The sequence below is a fragment of the Ctenopharyngodon idella genome, chromosome 17 (assembly GCF_019924925.1).
Source record: "Ctenopharyngodon idella isolate HZGC_01 chromosome 17, HZGC01, whole genome shotgun sequence".
In the NCBI taxonomy this organism is placed as follows: Eukaryota; Metazoa; Chordata; class Actinopteri; order Cypriniformes; family Xenocyprididae; genus Ctenopharyngodon; species Ctenopharyngodon idella.
In genome coordinates this window covers 31103059-31121881 of record NC_067236.1, presented here as the reverse complement: position 1 = coordinate 31121881, position 18823 = coordinate 31103059, and the positions used below count along the sequence as shown (strand labels likewise).

Sequence of the window (18823 nt, the reverse complement as noted above, 5' to 3'; positions counted from 1 at the left end):
TCGTTGTAATTTTTTCTCATTGTTCTCATTGTCATTTTAAAAAAAATAAAGTACATGCTGAATTTTAGATCTGCTTCGCCTACCTCGTCTTCATCCTCAGCCAGAACCTTACAAGGGGAGACTTTTACATCATTTCTGGTGAGTGCCAGGCTAGATTTAGCTATTCTTACATCTGAATGACAGTAGGGTTAAAAACCAAGAAATCACTAAATCAATGTTTGTCATCTTTCTAAATAAATAAATGAATAGAAATAAAACATAGATAATCTTATCTCAGTCTCAAATGGAACATATTCCTGATACAGTTTGCATTTTCGTTCCTATTTTGTCACTGACAATAAAATAGTAAAAGTTTATCTTTTAATAATTCAGTGTACAAGCGGGAAATTAACATAATGATTGTACAGTCACATTTGTAAATTTAAAAAAAAAAAAAAAAACAGCACAAAATACCTCAAATCTTAGTGTCATGTTTTGATTGGTCAAGTCACATGAGGGACGTGCATTCACAAGAATTTCCAGATAAAAAGACACATATTTTTCACTTCCATTTGGAGTGACTCTCAGGTTAGGTTGTTTGTGTGTCTTTAATAGACTCTGTGTTCATAATAATAACAATAAAAATAACAAATGAGTAATTGAATTATTTAAAGCTTTCTGAAATAGTCAACATCAACCGGAAAGAAAATGAGTGAAAGAGGTGAGTACATTTACAATTATACATAGCATGTATCCTATATAAATTCATTAGATATATTTATTTTAAAATATCATGTCTTTGTATTTTCATAGAACCTCTGATTTCAAAAGAAGATTGCATTAAATCATTTGATAAGACCTATTCAGTGTCATACCAGCTAACAGATTTTTGTTAAAAAAAAGTTTTGCAAATTCTCCGTTTTGGTTCTGGGAACGTTAAAATTTCCAGTTTTTTTGATGTTAGAGGAACTTGATTTCAAAGGTATGATGTTCCTAAAACGATTTTTGAACTTAATTTTGATTAACAACTCAACATTCTAGGAACGTTGATTTGTAACATTCCAAGAACATAAAAATGTTCAGTTTCCTAAAATGTTAATAGAATGTTATTATGTTGTTCTTATTCTAAGGTTAGCATGATGTTCCTGAAACATTCTGACAAACATCCTCATGTGTATGTGTGCACTCAGTTAACAATTTTTTTTTCTATGAACGTTTTCCAAACATTCTGTTTTGGTTATGGGAACGTTAAAATGTCCAGTTGTCTTGATGTTAGAGGAACTTTTTTTTTAAGGTTACACTCAAAAAAACATTCGATCCAAACTTAAGGTTTATGTATTTGGATTGCAAATAAATTTTCCATCCATTTGGATTACATAATTTAACATAAATTTTTAAACTGAATGTGATCAGAGTCTAATGCTCTGGTTATGTACACAGTAAATTCCCCGGTGTTAAATCATCACTGGTCGGTGTTCATATGGGAACCACCTGCAGGAGCCAGTTGTTCAAAAGTAATCTGATCAGATTTCAGCTATCGGACTAGATCAAATCTTGAAAATGGGTTGTTCAAAAGAAAAGAGGATTCTGAAATCAGATTAGATCACAAAATCCAATCTTGGTTCTGATCTGGATAAAATTAGTTTGAGTTGTTCAAAACTTTTTAGTAAGATTGGGATACCTTTGATCCAAAAAATCTGGATTATACTGATCCCATCAGAAGGGTGGATTTCAGGAACAAAAATGTAATAAAACTTTCAAACTGGTCAATTAATACAACATTTTATCATGTAATAAACATACACACATTTTTATTTTGCTCTTGATTAGTTTAACTGTTAAAGTAATAAATTAAATGTAAACATTAGGCTACATATTTAACCTTTCAGTAACCTACTGTAAAGTAAAAAAGAGATTTTGGTGCCATAAAATAATCCCCAAACAGCTGTAAATATCAAACAAAAATATTATATTCAATGTGTTTTTTGATCACTGTTTGTAAACTACATTGGCACAATCATAAGAGATGAACCAGTCAAAATTTTTTCCTCCTTCTCATATTCCTTCTATCACCATGTCCCTTTAGGGGCTCTGTAGAGCACTAGTAATCCAGATTTGGTAATCTGAAAAAGTGTGTATCTGGATCAGGGTGATCCAAAAAACAGCACAAAAATAAGATGGATTACCTGATCCTGGATAGCAAAAGATGGGATTTCCAAATCATTCTGATCCAGATTAAACTTTTTGAACAACTGGCCCCAGAGTGTTAAAGTAACACCGAAGAAGTGTTAGAGCTAATTAGATACGTAAGTGGTTAATTAAGTGATGATTGTTTGATTATTGAAGACACCTGATGATAACGAGCAGAATCACTGAAGGAAAGAGAAACACAAGAACTTCAACTGACTTCCAGCCACAGCCCAGATGAAATCAACTGAGAAGACATTAAATCTGTCTTATTACAAACCAGAGTGATTTTATTTCTGTCATTCGTCTATAGTTCTTTTTGAAATCAACAGGTTTAGACGTTGATGTTTTATTGAAATGTTTGGTGTGTTTCCTTTAGTTTAATTTAGTTTCCTTTAGTTTCCAGCATTTGAATCACAATAATGGTGACATGTTTCATGCCGCAGTGCTTATACTACGCTTATAATACGGTTATCACACCTCAAGACACTGTTTTGATGGTGTATTTGTCAGGTTTTTGTCCTTAAAACACTCTAATTTCTTGTGCATCTCATCCCAAGCCTTCGTTGCTCATTCCAAAATGTCATTTTAGAACTAGTAATGGAGGCTTGAGACTTGATAGCTGAATAATACCGTCGATACATTTATTAATGCACTTGAGAGAGAGAGAGAGAGAGAGAGAGAGAGAGAGAATGAGCATATGTGAATTAGCCTACCTGAGTGTCTGTGCCTCTCTCACGGCAGCACTGTCTCTACTAATAGCAAAACGAAACTATAAGTTTATCTACCTCAAGAATCACACAGTTATCTTGCTGGTGAGTCATTTTACTGATTAATTCGTCAGAGCAGCACTGACAAAACGTTTCTGTGCGAGTGTGTGTCTGTACTAACATTATACAGTACGTGTGTACTTTTGAAAGAGAGAGAGAGTGTGAGAGAGTATGCGCTTTCAGGACACAATAAAACGTTTTCATCCTATAGTTTACTATAGTTATTTGCTTGGTCGGTGTCATTATGGATTTTGTTTCTTTTGCTGTTATAGGCTGTAAAGACCTTTTGAAATAACTGAAATCATTTGGCGAAGTGATATGAAACTGTAATGCGGTCAAGACCTGCCTAGAACTACTTTAACCGTGCGCTTCCCTGACAATAATTGCACACCTTAGAACGTTGATCAACCAATCAGATTCAAGCATTCAACAGCCCCATAGTGTAAGTAACAATAATGTTCATATGAATAATAATGAACAACCACTTCAGCTTCCATTGATGGGACTAAATAATCAGGTTTGTTCTTGATGGTGTAAACCAGGGGTTCCCAGACACATTCCTGGAGGCCCCCCAACACTGCATGTTTTCCATGTCTCCTAAATCAAACACACTTGATTCAGATCATCAGCTCATTAATAGAGACTCCAAGACCTGAAATGGGTGTGAGAGATACAAAATATGCAGTGTTGGGGAGGCCTCCAGGAACATGGTTGGGAACCACTGGTGTAAACCATAACACCTGATTGCTTTTGTTTATGGTCTTCTTTGTAACTATTATGTGCTTCCATTAACCCTGTTACAAAGACCACAAACTTACAGAAAAAACAAGAGTAACTGCCCAACTAAAGTAAACACCGATTACAGTAATGGTGACCAAACACTTTCAATAAAACATCAACATCTAAACCTGTTAATTCTCAAAAAGAACTGCAGACGAATTACAGAAATAAACATCACTCTGGTTTGTAATAAGAGACATTTAATGTCTTTTCTGTTGATTTAATCTAAGGCTGTTGCTGGAAGTCAGTTGTAGTTCTTGTGTTTCTCTTTCCTTCAGTGATTCTGCTCATTATCATCAGGTGTCTTCATGCTTGCACTCTCAGAAAATGAAACACAACAACTATAACTGACTTAAAGCCACACAGCCTGAAATAAAATATACAATAAATCTCTCAAGATCACAGCAGAGGAGGATTAAACAACTCCAAAAAGAGCATTACCAGCTTTACTTATTACTAACCAGTTTGACTTTATTTCTGTCATACATCTACAGAAGTTCTTTTTGAGAATTAACGGAGGTTTAGATCAGTGTTTCCCAACATTTTTCTTGCCACAGCACAGTTTTGATAAGTAAACAATCCAACGGCACATCAACACTAAAATAACAAAATTACACAAACATGCATTACTTCAAATGGCATAGGCCTATTAAAACTGGATATTATATTAACAGAAGTACTATCATTAAATGTGAAACTTGAGCTTAAGTCAGGTATGAACACAATAGGGTCATATAGATTGCTATATGATGTTGTTGTTGATGATGATAAAACAACAAATTTACACATCATCGCTGTTAGGCAGGAACATCGAATTAAAAAAAAAAAAATTAAACACTGTGTCATTGAAGTTGGTATTGTGGCACATGCAATTTTCATTATAATATTAACATTTTATGAAAATCAAGCCAAAAAATCAAGTTTTTTGACCAGCGAATGACAAGTTTATTGTAGCTCTATGGGGTGAAATTTTGGACAAAATCTAATGATATAAGATATATATAATGATGAGATGAAGTGCTATGCACAGAATATTGACAGCATAAAACAGCATATTGGCTAAGACTAAATGGCAAAGGATGACCAATAACATTGATTTCCGCTAGACGGTGACAATATATTCTTATTTGTAGGATTTATTTTATTTAATTTTTGGGGGAGCATTTGATAATTTTCCACAGAACACCTGACAACCTTTCATGGCACACTAGTGTGCTACGGCACAGTGGTTGGGAAACACTGGTTTAGATGTTGATGTTTTATTGAATATGTTAGGTCACAATTATGGTGATCAGTGTTTCCTTTAGTTGGGTTTCCTCTTTGTTTTTGTGCGTTTGTGGTTTTTGTAACAGTGTTTACCAAAACACGTAATTTGTTGCAAAGAAAGCCAGAAACAAGGATGATCAGTTGATATAGTTTTCAGCATCATGAAGTAAAATAGTTTACTAATCTCAAAAGTGGTTATTCATTATTAATAGATTATATTTACCAGCAATACTTTCTTGCAACAGATCAGTCATTCTGAATTTTTATTTTTAAATACATTATGGGAATAAATCTTGAGACACACACATACATCAAGAAGAATGTCAAATCTCAACAATGGTGACATGCTTCATGCCGCAATGCATGCTGGGAGCCACCTTAGTATAAAACTCATGACTCCCAGCATGTATTGCAAGTATGTCACCATTATTGAGACTGATATGCTGATTCTTGATGTCCTTGTGTGCCAAAAAAAAATTTCCCCACAATTTATTAAAAAAAAAAGAAAATTCTGAATGTCGGATCTGTTGCAAGAAAGTATTGTGGGTCAATATGTAAGGGATAATGTACATCCAGACGTGAAGCAGAGGGGTCTTCTATCAGCCTGAATGGGTTTATTCTGAGATAACAACCGGCTGGATGTACATTATCCCCCTTATTACACAGCTACTTGCCACATAAGTAAGTAAATAAGCACGAAATATTGATCTGAGTTGAAATATTTTTTTAGCTCTTTAAACGCAAAGCTTCCGTGGAGAGAGCAGTTGCTAGCGTGGCAAGTTCAAACTAGACGGACACAGACATTTAAGAGACGGTACAGTCACACCACTTATTAAACAGCATTTTGCCAAATAAATAATTATGGGGATTAGAGATAATGATCTGATTTATCTTAAAATCCAACAGTGTACAAAACAATAGTCGCAAAATGGCAGCAAGCTGCTTTTGTGTGAAACACGAGAGTGCGAGTCTGCGATACCGGAAGACATAATTAAATAACTGTATGCAAAATATTGATTTGACTGAGTTTTAATATTTTATTAGCTCACCAAATGCAAAACTTTGATGAAGAAAAAAAACGTTCCTAGCAAGTGTATGGCGCTGCTGACTTCAGTAACCCGGATGAGCCTGTGTTATCTGTTTTCAGCTGTTGTTATCTGGTGATAACACCACTGGATGTGTAATAAAATGTATTAACAATTTTTTTTTTGTCAAGTATAAGATTAGCAAATTATTCGACTTTATGATGCTGAAAATTATATCATATGATCATCATTTTTGTTTCTTTGCAACAAATTATGTGTTTTGGTAAACACTGTTACAAAAACCATAAACTCAAATAAGCCAAGAGTCAAACTGCACAACTGAAGGAAATCCCGATTACCATAATGGTGACCAAACATTTTCAATAAAACATCAACATCTAAACATCTCTTGAAGGTTTAGTTCACTTCATAATGAAAATATCCTGATAATTTACTCACCCCCATGTCATCCAAGATGTTTTCTTTTCTTTCTTCCTTTAGTTGAAAAGACATTAAGGTTTTGGAGGAAAACATTCCAGGATGACTCATCATTTCGCTAGATAAGACCCGTATTCCTCGTCTGGGATCATGTAGAGCCCTTTGAAGCTGCAAGTTGGACCTTCAACCTGTAAAGTCCACTATATGGAGAAAAATCCTGGAATGTTTTCCTCAGAAATTTCTTTTCTACTGAAGAAAGAAAGACATAAACATCTTGGATGAGTCACAATGATTCTGCCTAAACCTCAACAAACACCAGCGTCAAAACAGACAAGTCAACTAACTGTATTTTCTACATTTTTACTAGGTATTTAACTAACTATAAAAATTACAGTGGGAGTTTATAATACACTTTAAAGAAATAAATCTGTACATGTGTTGTAGGTGTTGCTATGCTGATGTCCTTCAAAATGGCTCATCCTTTTCTTCTGATCTTTCTGCTCATGATTTACGGTGAGTCTCTGTTACAATACAGAAACTCTAGAGATTTTGCTTTATTTTTTTATGTACAAGCTGCTGCTACTTTGTTCAGTAGGAATTCTGTGTTTCAGGGGTTTCTAGTGCCGATTGGGGTGTGAGTTACAGACCTTCACACATCTGTGCACTAAAGAACTCATCAGTGATAATGAGCTGTACTTATACATACCCTACTACTGGATATCAGATCATGAAAGTGTTATGGACTAAAGACACTGTAAGGGGTAAAGAGCCTCCAGATCTGTCTGAGGACCCTGAATACAGTCAGAGGCTTCAGTATCTGGGAGATAAACAGCAGAACTGCACCGTCAGACTGAGTCATGTGACAGTGATGGATTCACGCATGTACTATTTCAGATTCATCACTGATAAACCTGATGGTAAATGGATTGGTGATCCAGGAGTGACTCTTGCTGTCACAGGTGACTTTCATGAGATTTATCTCTTCTTCTGTGCATTATGTTGAATAATAATCAGTGTATGACAGCAGCACTAGATATAATGTGTGTTGTGTTCAGATCTTCAGGTGGAGTCTCCTGAGAGAGTGACAGAGGGAGATTCAGTCCATCTGACATGTAAAAGCAGCTGCACTCTGACTGACAGAGCAACATTCATCTGGTACAGAGACTCACAGCCATTAACTGAGAGAAGAGATGGAAACAATGAACTCCTGCTGCAGTCAGTCAGAAGAGAGGATGCAGGCAGATATAGCTGTTCTGTACACGGACACAACCACATCTCTCCTGCTGTTGAGCTCAATGTCACGTGTGAGTACAGATTCATTAGTTCTTTTTATAAACTGGATATTATTTAAGGATTTTTTTTCCCCCTTTTTAGATCCACCCAGCAATGTTTCAGTGTCCATAAGTCCGTCTGGTGAAATAGTGTCAGGAGGTTCAGTGACTCTGAGCTGCAGCAGTGATTCAAACCCTCCTGCAGAAATCAGCTGGTTTAAAGGAGGAACGTTTGTAAGAGCTGGAAGAATCTACAACTTCTCAAAGATCAGCTCTGATGACAGTGGACAATACAAGTGCAAGTCCATCAATGAACATGGAGAGAAATACTCTGACGCTGTGACTTTAAACGTCATGTGTGAGTTAATGATCATCTGCACATTGTTCACAAATCAAGTTCATTTTCTAATATTTATTGTGAACTGTCTTTTTTTTTTTTCTGTTTTAGACCCTCCCAAGAACGTCTCAGTGTTGATAAACGGATCCGGTGAAATAGTGTCAGGAGATTCAGTGACTCTGATCTGCAGCAGTGATTCAAACCCTCCTGCGGAAATCAGCTGGTTTAAAGGAGGAACGTTTGTAAGAGCTGGAAGAATCTACAACATCTCAAAGATCAGCTCTGATGACAGTGGACAATACAAGTGCAAGTCCATCAATAAACATGGAGAGAAATACTCTGATAATGTGACTTTAAATGTCATGTGTGAGTTAATGATCATCTGCACATTGTTCACAAATCCAAGTTCATTTTCTAATATTTATTGCTAACTGTCATTTTTGTCTGTGTTAGACCCTCCCAGGAACGTCTCAGTGTTGATAAACGGATCCGGTGAAATAGTGTCAGGAGATTCAGTGACTCTGATCTGCAGCAGTGATTCAAACCCTCCTGCGGAAATCAGCTGGTTTAAAGGAGGAACGTTTGTAAGAGCTGGAAGAATCTACAACATCTCAAAGATCAGCTCTGATGACAGTGGACAATACAAGTGCAAGTCCATCAATAAACATGGAGAGAAATACTCTGATAATGTGACTTTAAATGTCATGTGTGAGTTAATGATCATCTGCACATTGTTCACAAATCCAAGTTCATTTTCTAATATTTATTGCTAACTGTCATTTTTGTCTGTGTTAGACCCTCCCAGGAACGTCTCAGTGTTGATAAACGGATCCGGTGAAATAGTGTCAGGAGATTCAGTGACTCTGATCTGCAGCAGTGATTCAAACCCTCCTGCGGAAATCAGCTGGTTTAAAGGAGGAACGTTTGTAAGAGCTGGAAGAATCTACAACATCTCAAAGATCAGCTCTGATGACAGTGGACAATACAAGTGCAAGTCCATCAATAAACATGGAGAGAAATACTCTGATAATGTGACTTTAAATGTCATGTGTGAGTTAATGATCATCTGCACATTGTTCACAAATCCAAGTTCATTTTCTAATATTTATTGTGAATTGTCATTTTTGTCTGTGTTAGACCCTCCCAGGAACGTCTCAGTGTTGATAAAAGGATCTGGTGAAATAGTGTCAGGAGGTTCAGTGACTCTGATCTGCAGCAGTGATTCAAACCCTCCTGCAGAAATCAGTTGGTTTAAAGGAGGAACGTTTGTAAGAGCTGGAAGAATCTACAACTTCTCAAAGATCAGCTCTGATGACAGTGGACAATACAAGTGCAAGTCCATCAATAAACATGGAGAGAAATACTCTGATACTGTGACTTTAAACGTCATGTGTGAGTTAATGATCATCTGCACATTGTTCACAAATGTTGTTCATTTTCTAATATTTATTGTGACCTGTCATTTTTGTCTGTGTTAGACCCTCCCAGGAGCGTCTCAGTGTTGATAAACGGATCTGGTGAAATAGTGCCAGGAGGTTCAGTGACTCTGAGCTGCAGCAGTGATTCAAACCCTCCTGCTCTGAACTTCAGCTGGTTTAAGGAGAGTGAAAGCTCAGCTGTTGGATCTGGACAGAGTTTCAGTGCACTACAGAGTGGACGCTTCTACTGTCAGGCTCAGAATAAATATGGATCTCGGAGATCGGATGCTGTAACTGTCACAGGTGAAGCTTTTATTAACACACTCCTGTATCTTCATATCATTCATCAGTTTGGAGAGATCATGATGGTCTTCCTCTTTCAGTTCATCATGGTCCTGGTAGGAATGTGATTGAGAACACAGCGGCATCTGGAGGATTCATCATAATCATAATCATCATAATCATCATAATCATCATCATCACCATCATCATCCTCTTTATAATGTGAGCTCTGTTTAAAAAAATGCAGTGAAGTTCACTTTTGGTCATTTATGTTTGATTATCAGACCATTTTTTAAAAATGAATATACATAGTTTGTATTAATTTGACAGTTGTCCATATGCTGTTAATTAATTATAACAGAAAGAAACGAAGGAGTGTTAAAACCGAAGATCTCACAGTGAAACAGGTAAATCATCCAGACACACGACTTTACAGATGCAGAAAATCAATCGATCAGCTGTTATCAGTATTTCAGACTGTAACTGTACAAACGGATGGGAAACTAACATTATCAAAGTCTTTATCAACACAATCAGAAAAAAAAAAACTTTCATAATCTAATATTTTCCTCTCTTTAGATCAGTGGTGTCCAAACTCGGTCCTAGAGGGCCACTGTCCTGCAGAGTTTAACTCCAGCTTGCCCCAACACAACTGCCTGGATGTTTCTAGTATGCCTAGTAAAATCTTGATTAGCTGTTCAGGCATGTTTAATTGGGGTTGGAGCTAAACTTTGCAGGACAGTAGCTCTCAGGAGCAGGATGGACACCACTGCTTTAGATGAATATTAAACTCTGTCAAGCGCCCTCATGTAGTGTGACCCATGGAGAAAAAAAATAAACCCCTAATGCTGCCTTCATGTTCAATCAGAAATTTCCTACTTCCTACTTCTAAAGTCGTGATTTATGCTGCCTTCACACACTCTTGAATTATCGTAAATACGAGTTTCCTAGGTAAAAATCGCACATGAACACCCTCCCAATTAGAAACTTGAATGCGATAAGCGCATAATCACGACTTGAGAAGTGGGAATTATCAAATTTCCGATAGCACTTGAAGGCAACATAAGAGCTTGTCACATTAAAGTGCTTTGTTGTCCAAAAGAACAGGAATCATGGAGGACACTGGGTTTATTACTGGCTATTTATTGGAAGAATCTTCTTAAAGTCAAAATGATACATAGTGTCCCATTTACTGACAATCATATAAACATACAGCGTGCTTCCCAGTGGTATACAACTTGAGAAGGCGTTCATGTGTAATTTGTAATTGTAACTCGTATTTGCGATAATTCCAATAGCTTGTAAAGGCAGCATATTCTTCCATGGTTTAAAGGGTTAGTTCACCCAAAAATGAAAATAATGTCATTAATTACTCACCCTCGTTCCACACCCGTAAGAGCTTCGTTCATCTTCAGAACTCCAAATTAAGATATTTTTGATAAAATCCGATGGCTCAGTGAGGCCAGCAAGTTAATTTACACTTTCAGTGCCCAGAAAGGTGCTAAAAACATATTTAAAACAGTTCATGTGACTACAGTGGCTCTACCTTAATATTATAGCAATATAGTGATGGCCGATTTCAAAACACTGCTTCGCATATTTTAAGATAATTTGTGTTCCGAAGATGAACAAAGGTCTTGCGGGTGTAGAACGACAAAAGGGTGACTAATAAATGACATAATTTTCATTTTTGGGTGATCTAATCCTTTAAATCTAATTTCCAATATATTTAATATATTTTGATGTAGACTGGTTCCTTAATCATTTGATAATCATTAGCATTTACATCAGCAGTGTATTGTATTTTAAATACCGATTCGGTTCCTTTCTTCCTCTGCTGTACAATTATATTTCTGTATTTTACATCAGTACATTGATCTGATTCCTTCTGATGTGATACTTGATCTGAAAAGTTTGAGAAAACTGCTCTAGACTGAGAATTTACACTTCAGATCAAATTGATGTATGTCTTAATTATTATTTTCTGGTATTTCAGAATGATCTCCATTCTGACGCGTCACAGAGAGTTTCAGTCCATGACGAGCCTCTTTCTGAACCGGATTCAGCCAATGACGCTCCATATGACAGTGTGAAACCAAACAGATTCGGAGGAAAAACTCACGAATCTAGAGATACTGAGGAGGTCCAGTACACAACTGCTCAACATCACAGAAAGGAAGAGAAGAAAAGACTGCAAGAGATATAATGATATAAGAGTTCATCAGCCTGATGCTGCCGTAGGTGAGAAAAAAACAACTTAACCAGCACCATCTTAACCTGCACCAAATTAACCCACACAGATCATATAATCTGCACAGATTATATAATCTTGAGTTGTAACATTATTTCTTTTTGTTCTGTGTTTTTAGACGATCAACTGTTGAAAATGTGAAAGACACATCAGTGATCTACAGCAGCAAATGAGTGGCAGAGTGTCGTAAAGCCTGTGTTCAGACATCAGTCTGGACTGCTGGGAAATGGAGGACTGGATAGTTGTGAAATAATTTATCCATCTGTTCAGATCACAACCACTATAAACATGTTTATTCAAAGAGAACAAATCTTGTTTATCACCCACATTGAGTCTCAATGTGGGTGATAAACAAGATTTGTTCTCTTTGAACTTTTGTGAGAGAATGACAGTCTGTTTCTTATTTGTTTCATGTTTGTTTTGTGTATATATATATATATATTTTTAATTTGCCTCGTTTTAAGTTTGTTTGAGTTTAATCTGTTAGTAGTATAGACCCAGATAGCAAGCAACCATCGAAACAATGGTAAATCTGTGTTAATGTTTCAATGTTAACTGAAAAAAACATCACTTGGCACCCGCAATTAATGTTGAAATTTTTTTTGAAATTTCATCAACAATTAATGGTAATGGCATTGAATCAATGTTATAATGTGTTGATTCAACATCATGCTTCCACTCTCAGAAAATGAAACAACAACTACAGGTGACAACCTCAAATCAAGTACAAATAAAAGAAGACAATAAACCTCTCAAGATCTCAGCAGAAATTCTTTTTGAGAATTTAGATGTTGATGTTTTAGAGCCGGGCGATATGACGATATATATATCCTTACCACAAAATAAAATGACTATCGTTAAACACTTCAGTGGCGCCTGCAGCCGTACGGCTGTACGCACTGTGCGTACCATGAGAGGGCGCTAATTAATGCCATTTTTATTTTTTACATAATTTTTAAATGAATTATTAAAATCTATATGCGTACACATGCCATATTAAGAAAGCAATAGAGAATGAAAATAAATAAAGGTGTGCGTTTGTGTGTTGTAAAGTCAAATGTGAGTATGTGCGTGCATGGGTGGGCGTGGGGGATATAGGTGAAAAGAAATCTGATTGGCTAGTTAAGTTTCGTCGTTTTTTCCTCACATGAAAAAATGACATTACAGTTAAACAGGTTCAAAATGAGTAAACGCTCTCTAAACCAGCTAAATTCGATTGAAACTTTAGCAAAAAAGCCTAATACTATTGAGAAGGGATAGAAAAATGAAGCCTCTTAAATCTTTGAAGCTTTTCTCTAAATGTATCGGGAAAAGTTTCAAAGCATCAAGAGTGCGCAGCTCCATTGTTTTATCCATTAAGCACAAAAAAGCCTGACGACGCTAAATGTGTTTAGTTTTCTTATAATATAGTTCACATATTAAAGTATGGCAATAAATTAAATGTAACAACAAAAACAATAATTATAATAATACTTATAATACCTATTGACTTGTTTGATGTAAGTAAATTGTGCTGTTATTTTATAGTTTTTACAGGCTAATACATTTAAAATGTTAGTAAATGAACTTCCATATACCTGTAGAGTAGTGGACAAAGTGAAACATTCCGACACGCAAAGTGAAGCATTCACGTGAAAGAAAGTGAGGATTCGTTTTTCGTTAATCATGTTTCTTTGAAAACAATACGCACATTTCGGGACAAAGCCGCTCAGAGAACAAAACAAAAAAATCACGAAGCATCTATCTACACAAGCACATAAGAGTGTAGTTAGCCTACATGCATCAGATTTTCTAAATGCGTGAAAAGGAAAGAGACAGTCGATCTGTACAGCATTTACTCGCTTTTTGCGGACAGCAAAAAAAAAAAAAAAAAAAAACAACAACAACAACAACAACAACAAAAAAGTTCTGTGCGTACCCTGAGAAAAAATCCTGCAGGTGCCCCTGAAAGACTTTGCTATATTGTATTGGCTATATCGCAGTATGTAAATATGTTGCACTTTTGACACTTCAGAGTGATGAAATGCATGAATGAATGAATGCTTGATGTTATAAGCACAATATATCCTGAAAAGGAACTCCGTGCAGCACTTGTGCTGACTGGCACACCGCCAAAGTTCGCGCACAGACAGAAACCTGCCTCTCTCAAAAGGCGATCGCGAATTAGGGACATGCTCGATGTTAAAGTGTTATTAAAGGTGCACTGTGTAGTTTTTCCATCCGCTAGGGGGCGCCTATTCAAAAGAAAGGCGTAGCTTGATGATGCCAAGTTTGAGCGCGGAATCTTGGGACATGAGGTCTTCACCTCACAGCCGGTGGAAATAAATAGGGATAGGATTCGGGCAGAAATCATGTTCATGGATGCGATTATTAACGTTACTGTAGTATGAAGCAGAGCAGGACTGAGTGTTGTGGGAGCTGAAGGAGGCCGCTGGAGCGATTGCGCAACACACGCCTCACGAGCAGCGGAACTTTTATTATCACAGTCGCCGGCGCCGCTTCCGCTTTTCTGGTCATGAGTATGAGGTAATGCGGCTCTGTTTATTATATTAGATACATTTGAGTGTGTTGAAAATATTATAATGTTACTCTGTGCGTTCACTTGGTGGTTGCTGTGAGACACTTGTTTGAGACACTGCAGTAAGATCGATTTTAGAATATCATATTAAATGCTGGATGGCTTGTGTTGATAAATGGCATGCAATTAATTTTAAAACGTATTGTATTATGGAGAAAATTCTGTATTACTGTTACTAAAAATAAAGCTACATCTGATTATGCTATGTTAGCTACTTCACAAAATAGTGTTTTTCTCTGAGGCATGGTAAAGCATGGTACTCGCAATTAATCAAGAAAATTAGATTTTTATATTCGTGTTTCCACAGTTTCTACAAAATAAAACGGAAACCGAGGGTAACGCGGGTATGACACAATTGACAGGTGACTCCTCACACGTCCCAGAGTCTTGGTTAAAATTGCAATTTTCTCATGATTTACAAATAGTTGGAAACATTTGGCATATTGTAAGTACTCAAGTGAACAAAATATATAACACTGGCCTAGTGGTTTTTGGATATTTTACTGCAAAAATTTTACATATTGCAGCTTAAAGCACAATAAGTAGGGGTGGGGGATAAACTGGTAGACACGATTAGCCGGTAGAAATTTGTCAAATGGTAGAGATTTTGGACTATTGAGTTTTTAAGCATTACAGTTTAAAAACAAGTGGTTTTAAACCGTTGAAGTGCAATGGGCTATATGCACGGAGCGTTCTTTAGAACTTCCGCATTAATATAAGCCAGCTCGAAAAATTCCGGTGAGATGTCATTTGCTGGTGTGTTGAGCATCAGTAGTGTAATACTTAATTTATAATCAGAATATAGTCACTTGAATAGTCAGGCATAGCATTAATTTAGTTATTCAAACGTAAGACGGCATAAAAAATAAATAAAGACGTACCTCATTGTTCCTCCTCGGCTAAATTCAATTCGACCATCAGTTTTCACACTTTTATGTGAAAAAAAGCTTCAAAAATTACATATTTATTCTGCACTTTAGTTAGATTAATTGAATAAAATATGTGTTTTTACAAGTGTGCTGAAATCATTGATCTTGCGCTGCACTGACTGACAGCTGCTGTGATTAAAGGGAAAGAGCGGTGCTCGCTTTCGGTCATGAATCACAAGAAAAGTTATTGTTTTTTCATAGACATAGTCCTTTAGCCACAGAAACTGACATGGAATTTTGCAACATACATTACACATACTCGAAAATTCAATATACACATACATGAAAATTCAAGTACTGAATAGTAGTTTTGTTCTCACAATCCCCTGATGGCCCTCATGTGCAATGCGGACCAATGGCTCACGCAGTTCCCCAGGTACCACCAATCGAGACCCTCTAAATACAAAATCAGCTTGCACACTGAGCTCATGTCTGAGTTTGTAGTACGGACGAAGAACAGGATCCAGAGCAGCAGAAGATGGAAGCCATCCACTCGCAATTTGTGTGCGCAGTGCAGAGAGTTCAGAACAGCGAGCCGAGGCAGCAGCAAACTCATCCTGGGATATGGCAGTTGGACCAGTGGACAGTAAAGCAACAAACTCGGGCTCGGTATCCGACTCAGCTTCCGAAGCAAGAGGCAGGGGCAAGCGGGACAGACAATCAGAAGTGTGGTTTTCAGATCCAGCACGGTACTCAACTGCGTAGTTGAAACAGAGCAACCGAGCAGCCCAGCGGGCTATGCGCATACCAGCTCTATCAGTCCCTTTTGTGGTCAGCAGCGTCGTTAAGGCTTGATGGTCAGTCCGCAGAGTAAATCTGCGGCCCCACAAGTATGTCCTCCACCTTTCCACTGCCCAAACACATGCCAGAGCCTCTTTTTCAACAGTGGAGTATTTCTGTTCAGCTGGGGTGAGTGTTCTGGATGCGAAAGCAACAGTACATTCTTGACCATCAGTGCATATTTGTGCGAAGACGGCACCTAGTCCGTAAGCAGACGCATCAGTAGAAATGACCACTGGCAGACCCGGGTCAAATAGTGCAAGAGCAGGACTGTGTACCAGTAGCTTTTTTACCTCAGCCAAGCTTTGTTGGGCTTCATCAGACCAGCGAAATCCACTCTCATCTCTCAGGCATGCACGCAGAGGCATCACTACAGAAGCGAAATTGGGAATAAATTTGTTGTACCATGAGAGGAGGCCCAGCAGAGAACGCAACTGAACAGCATCCGATGGTGCAGGTGCATCGATTATTGCAGAGAGGTGTTCCTGATCCAGCTGAATACCCTGTGACGTCACCATGTGTCCTAAAAACTTCAAGCTCTGCTTTCTGAATTGACATTTAGACTCATTCAGCACCAACCCAGCATCTTTGAGACGTTGCAGCACATTCTCTAACGCTTGATCATGCTCTTGTAGCGAGCGTCCCCACACGATGATGTCGTCCAGATAATTTGCAACATTCTGGAGTCCTTTTAGAATGACAACCATCATCTTTTGGAATGCAGATGGAGCAGATGCCAAGCCATAAGGTACCCTACAGAACCTGAAGAGCCCCTCATGTGTAATGAATGCAGTGAGGTCCCGGCTGTCTTCATGAAGAGGTACCTGATGGTATGCACTTTCCAAGTCTATAGTTGAAAATACAGTTGCACCTTGCAGTAATGTCATCATCTCCTCCATGTGTGGCAATGGGTAGCTGTCTACTATAACTGCCTTGTTGGGCCCTCGCAGATCCACACACATGCGGATCCCCCCAGTTTTATTTGGACCACAACAATTGGGGAAACCCATGGAGAGGAGTCAATCCTTTCAATTACACCTGCATGCAAGAGTCGTTCCAGTTCTGCGGAAACAGCATCTCTCACAGAGAAAGGTAAGCGACGCAATTTGTGTCTGACAGGAGGTACAGAGTCAGAAATGTTAACCTTGTGTGTAAAATTTTTTACACAGCCCAATGCAGCACGCTGTGATGGAGGAGTGGAGAGGGCACAGACTGAAGTGGATCGTGGCGGCGGCAGAACAGTGTGTCCATCAAATCGAAGCTGGAGTCCCTTAATCAGGTCCATGCCTAGCAAAGCTGTGCCATTGTCAACGATGAAGAAGTGTGCAGGACAGGTAATGCCATATTTGGATACCGTTGCAGGTAAACATCCTAGTACTGAAATTGGCTCTTGTAAGTAAGTAACTAAACGGGCAATAGGAGATTGTAATGGTACAGTGTGAAAATGCTGCTCATACAATTGTTTTGGCAGGATGGACACTGATGAACCAGAGTCCACTGTGAGTTGAAGAGACACAGGGGTGGCAGCAGGTGTGGCATTTATGGTCACATCACACATCAAACGGTCAGTTGCTCCAGGTAGATAGAGAATACAGACCTCTGGTAATTCAACTGAATGCACTGAACGAGTAGGAGCAGAACGGCAGACTCGTGCGAAATGTCCAGTCTTATTGCAATTCTTACATTTAGCAGATGCAGCAGGGCAGTTCTGTGCATTTGCAAGATGACTAGCGGAGCCACAGCGGAAGCATGTCCGAGCTGACGGAGCAGAAGCAGAGGGTTTTGATGAGGTACGTGCTTTGAATTTGGCCTTAGGACGCTGTCGTCCAGAAGCAGGAGTAGCATGTATGGCTTGTATTGGAGCAGGGTTGCTTGTAGCCATTGATTTTGCCTGGACATCAGCGGCCTCTAGCTGTGTGGCAATTGTAATTGCAGTCTCCAGTGTCAATTTAGATTCCACTAATAATCTTTCACGAATGCGAGGGTTAGCAATGTTTTCTACAAGCTGGTCACGCAGCATATCGTCAAGATTGTCAGCAAATTCACAAGTAGTCGCCAAATCTCTCAATGCAGCAATGTATTGCACTACCGTTTCATCTGTCCTCTGCACTCGTTTCCTGAAGGCGTGACAACCAGGAAGTAACCGTGCATATAGCCGATTAGCAGTGAAAGACAACTCATTTCAGCATATGCGCGCTCTCTGAGAGACACGCGACATGAAGCCGCTGCTCATAGAGCGTGTGAGGACTGAACTGAGTGCTTTTTGACACCTAATTGGGCTTGAACGGTTAAATACACATACCTATGTGTCAAAGTGACCATGTATTTGCAAGTAAACAGAGCCATTTATGTCTTAGGTGAAGGTACAGTTGAGAAAGACGAGGCTTGAGTATAATGGATCGGCGCAGTCAGTCTTAAAGGGACAGTGTCCAAATTTACTTGCTGTCATTATTAATGCTAATCAAACAACAACAACAAAAAAGAGAGAAAATCTCTCACTGCTTGCTTTTGTAACTTTAATAAAAATAAATG

At 38.0% G+C, this 18823-nt stretch overlaps 1 protein-coding gene across 9 annotated transcripts; it reads left to right on the top strand.

Annotated features, from left to right (window-relative positions):
* The first annotated feature begins 128 nt into the window (after nucleotides 1-128).
* LOC127499130 (B-cell receptor CD22-like) lies at nucleotides 129-12756 on the top strand. Of its 9 annotated transcripts, XR_007926056.1 has the most exons (15): nucleotides 136-700; nucleotides 6890-6958; nucleotides 7057-7404; nucleotides 7501-7749; nucleotides 7820-8074; nucleotides 8165-8419; nucleotides 8507-8761; nucleotides 8849-9103; nucleotides 9191-9445; nucleotides 9532-9774; nucleotides 9855-9975; nucleotides 10115-10160; nucleotides 11750-11994; nucleotides 12123-12294; nucleotides 12361-12756. XR_007926056.1 is itself a non-coding variant. In XM_051869268.1 (14 exons), exons 1-13 carry the CDS (start codon nucleotides 688-690, stop codon nucleotides 11957-11959), a joined length of 2574 nt encoding a protein of 857 aa, XP_051725228.1. In that variant the 5' UTR covers nucleotides 136-687; the 3' UTR covers nucleotides 11960-11994; nucleotides 12123-12756. The 9 variants fall into 9 exon arrangements, 8 of the variants coding, with proteins under 8 accessions (XP_051725233.1, XP_051725238.1, XP_051725232.1 ...); XM_051869268.1 differs by having other exon boundaries at nucleotides 12123-12756; XM_051869273.1 differs by lacking the exon at nucleotides 9191-9445 and having other exon boundaries at nucleotides 129-700; nucleotides 12123-12756.
* Nucleotides 12757-18823: the final 6067 nt, after the last annotated feature.

Coding starts and splice junctions, on each gene's coding strand:
- LOC127499130 (XM_051869268.1), top strand. Junction 7,750..7,819: donor TGTTGAGCTCAATGTCACGT/GTGAGTACAGAT, acceptor CCCCCTTTTTAG/ATCCACCCAGCAATGTTTCA. Junction 9,976..10,114: donor ATCATCATCCTCTTTATAAT/GTGAGCTCTGTT, acceptor TAATTATAACAG/AAAGAAACGAAGGAGTGTTA.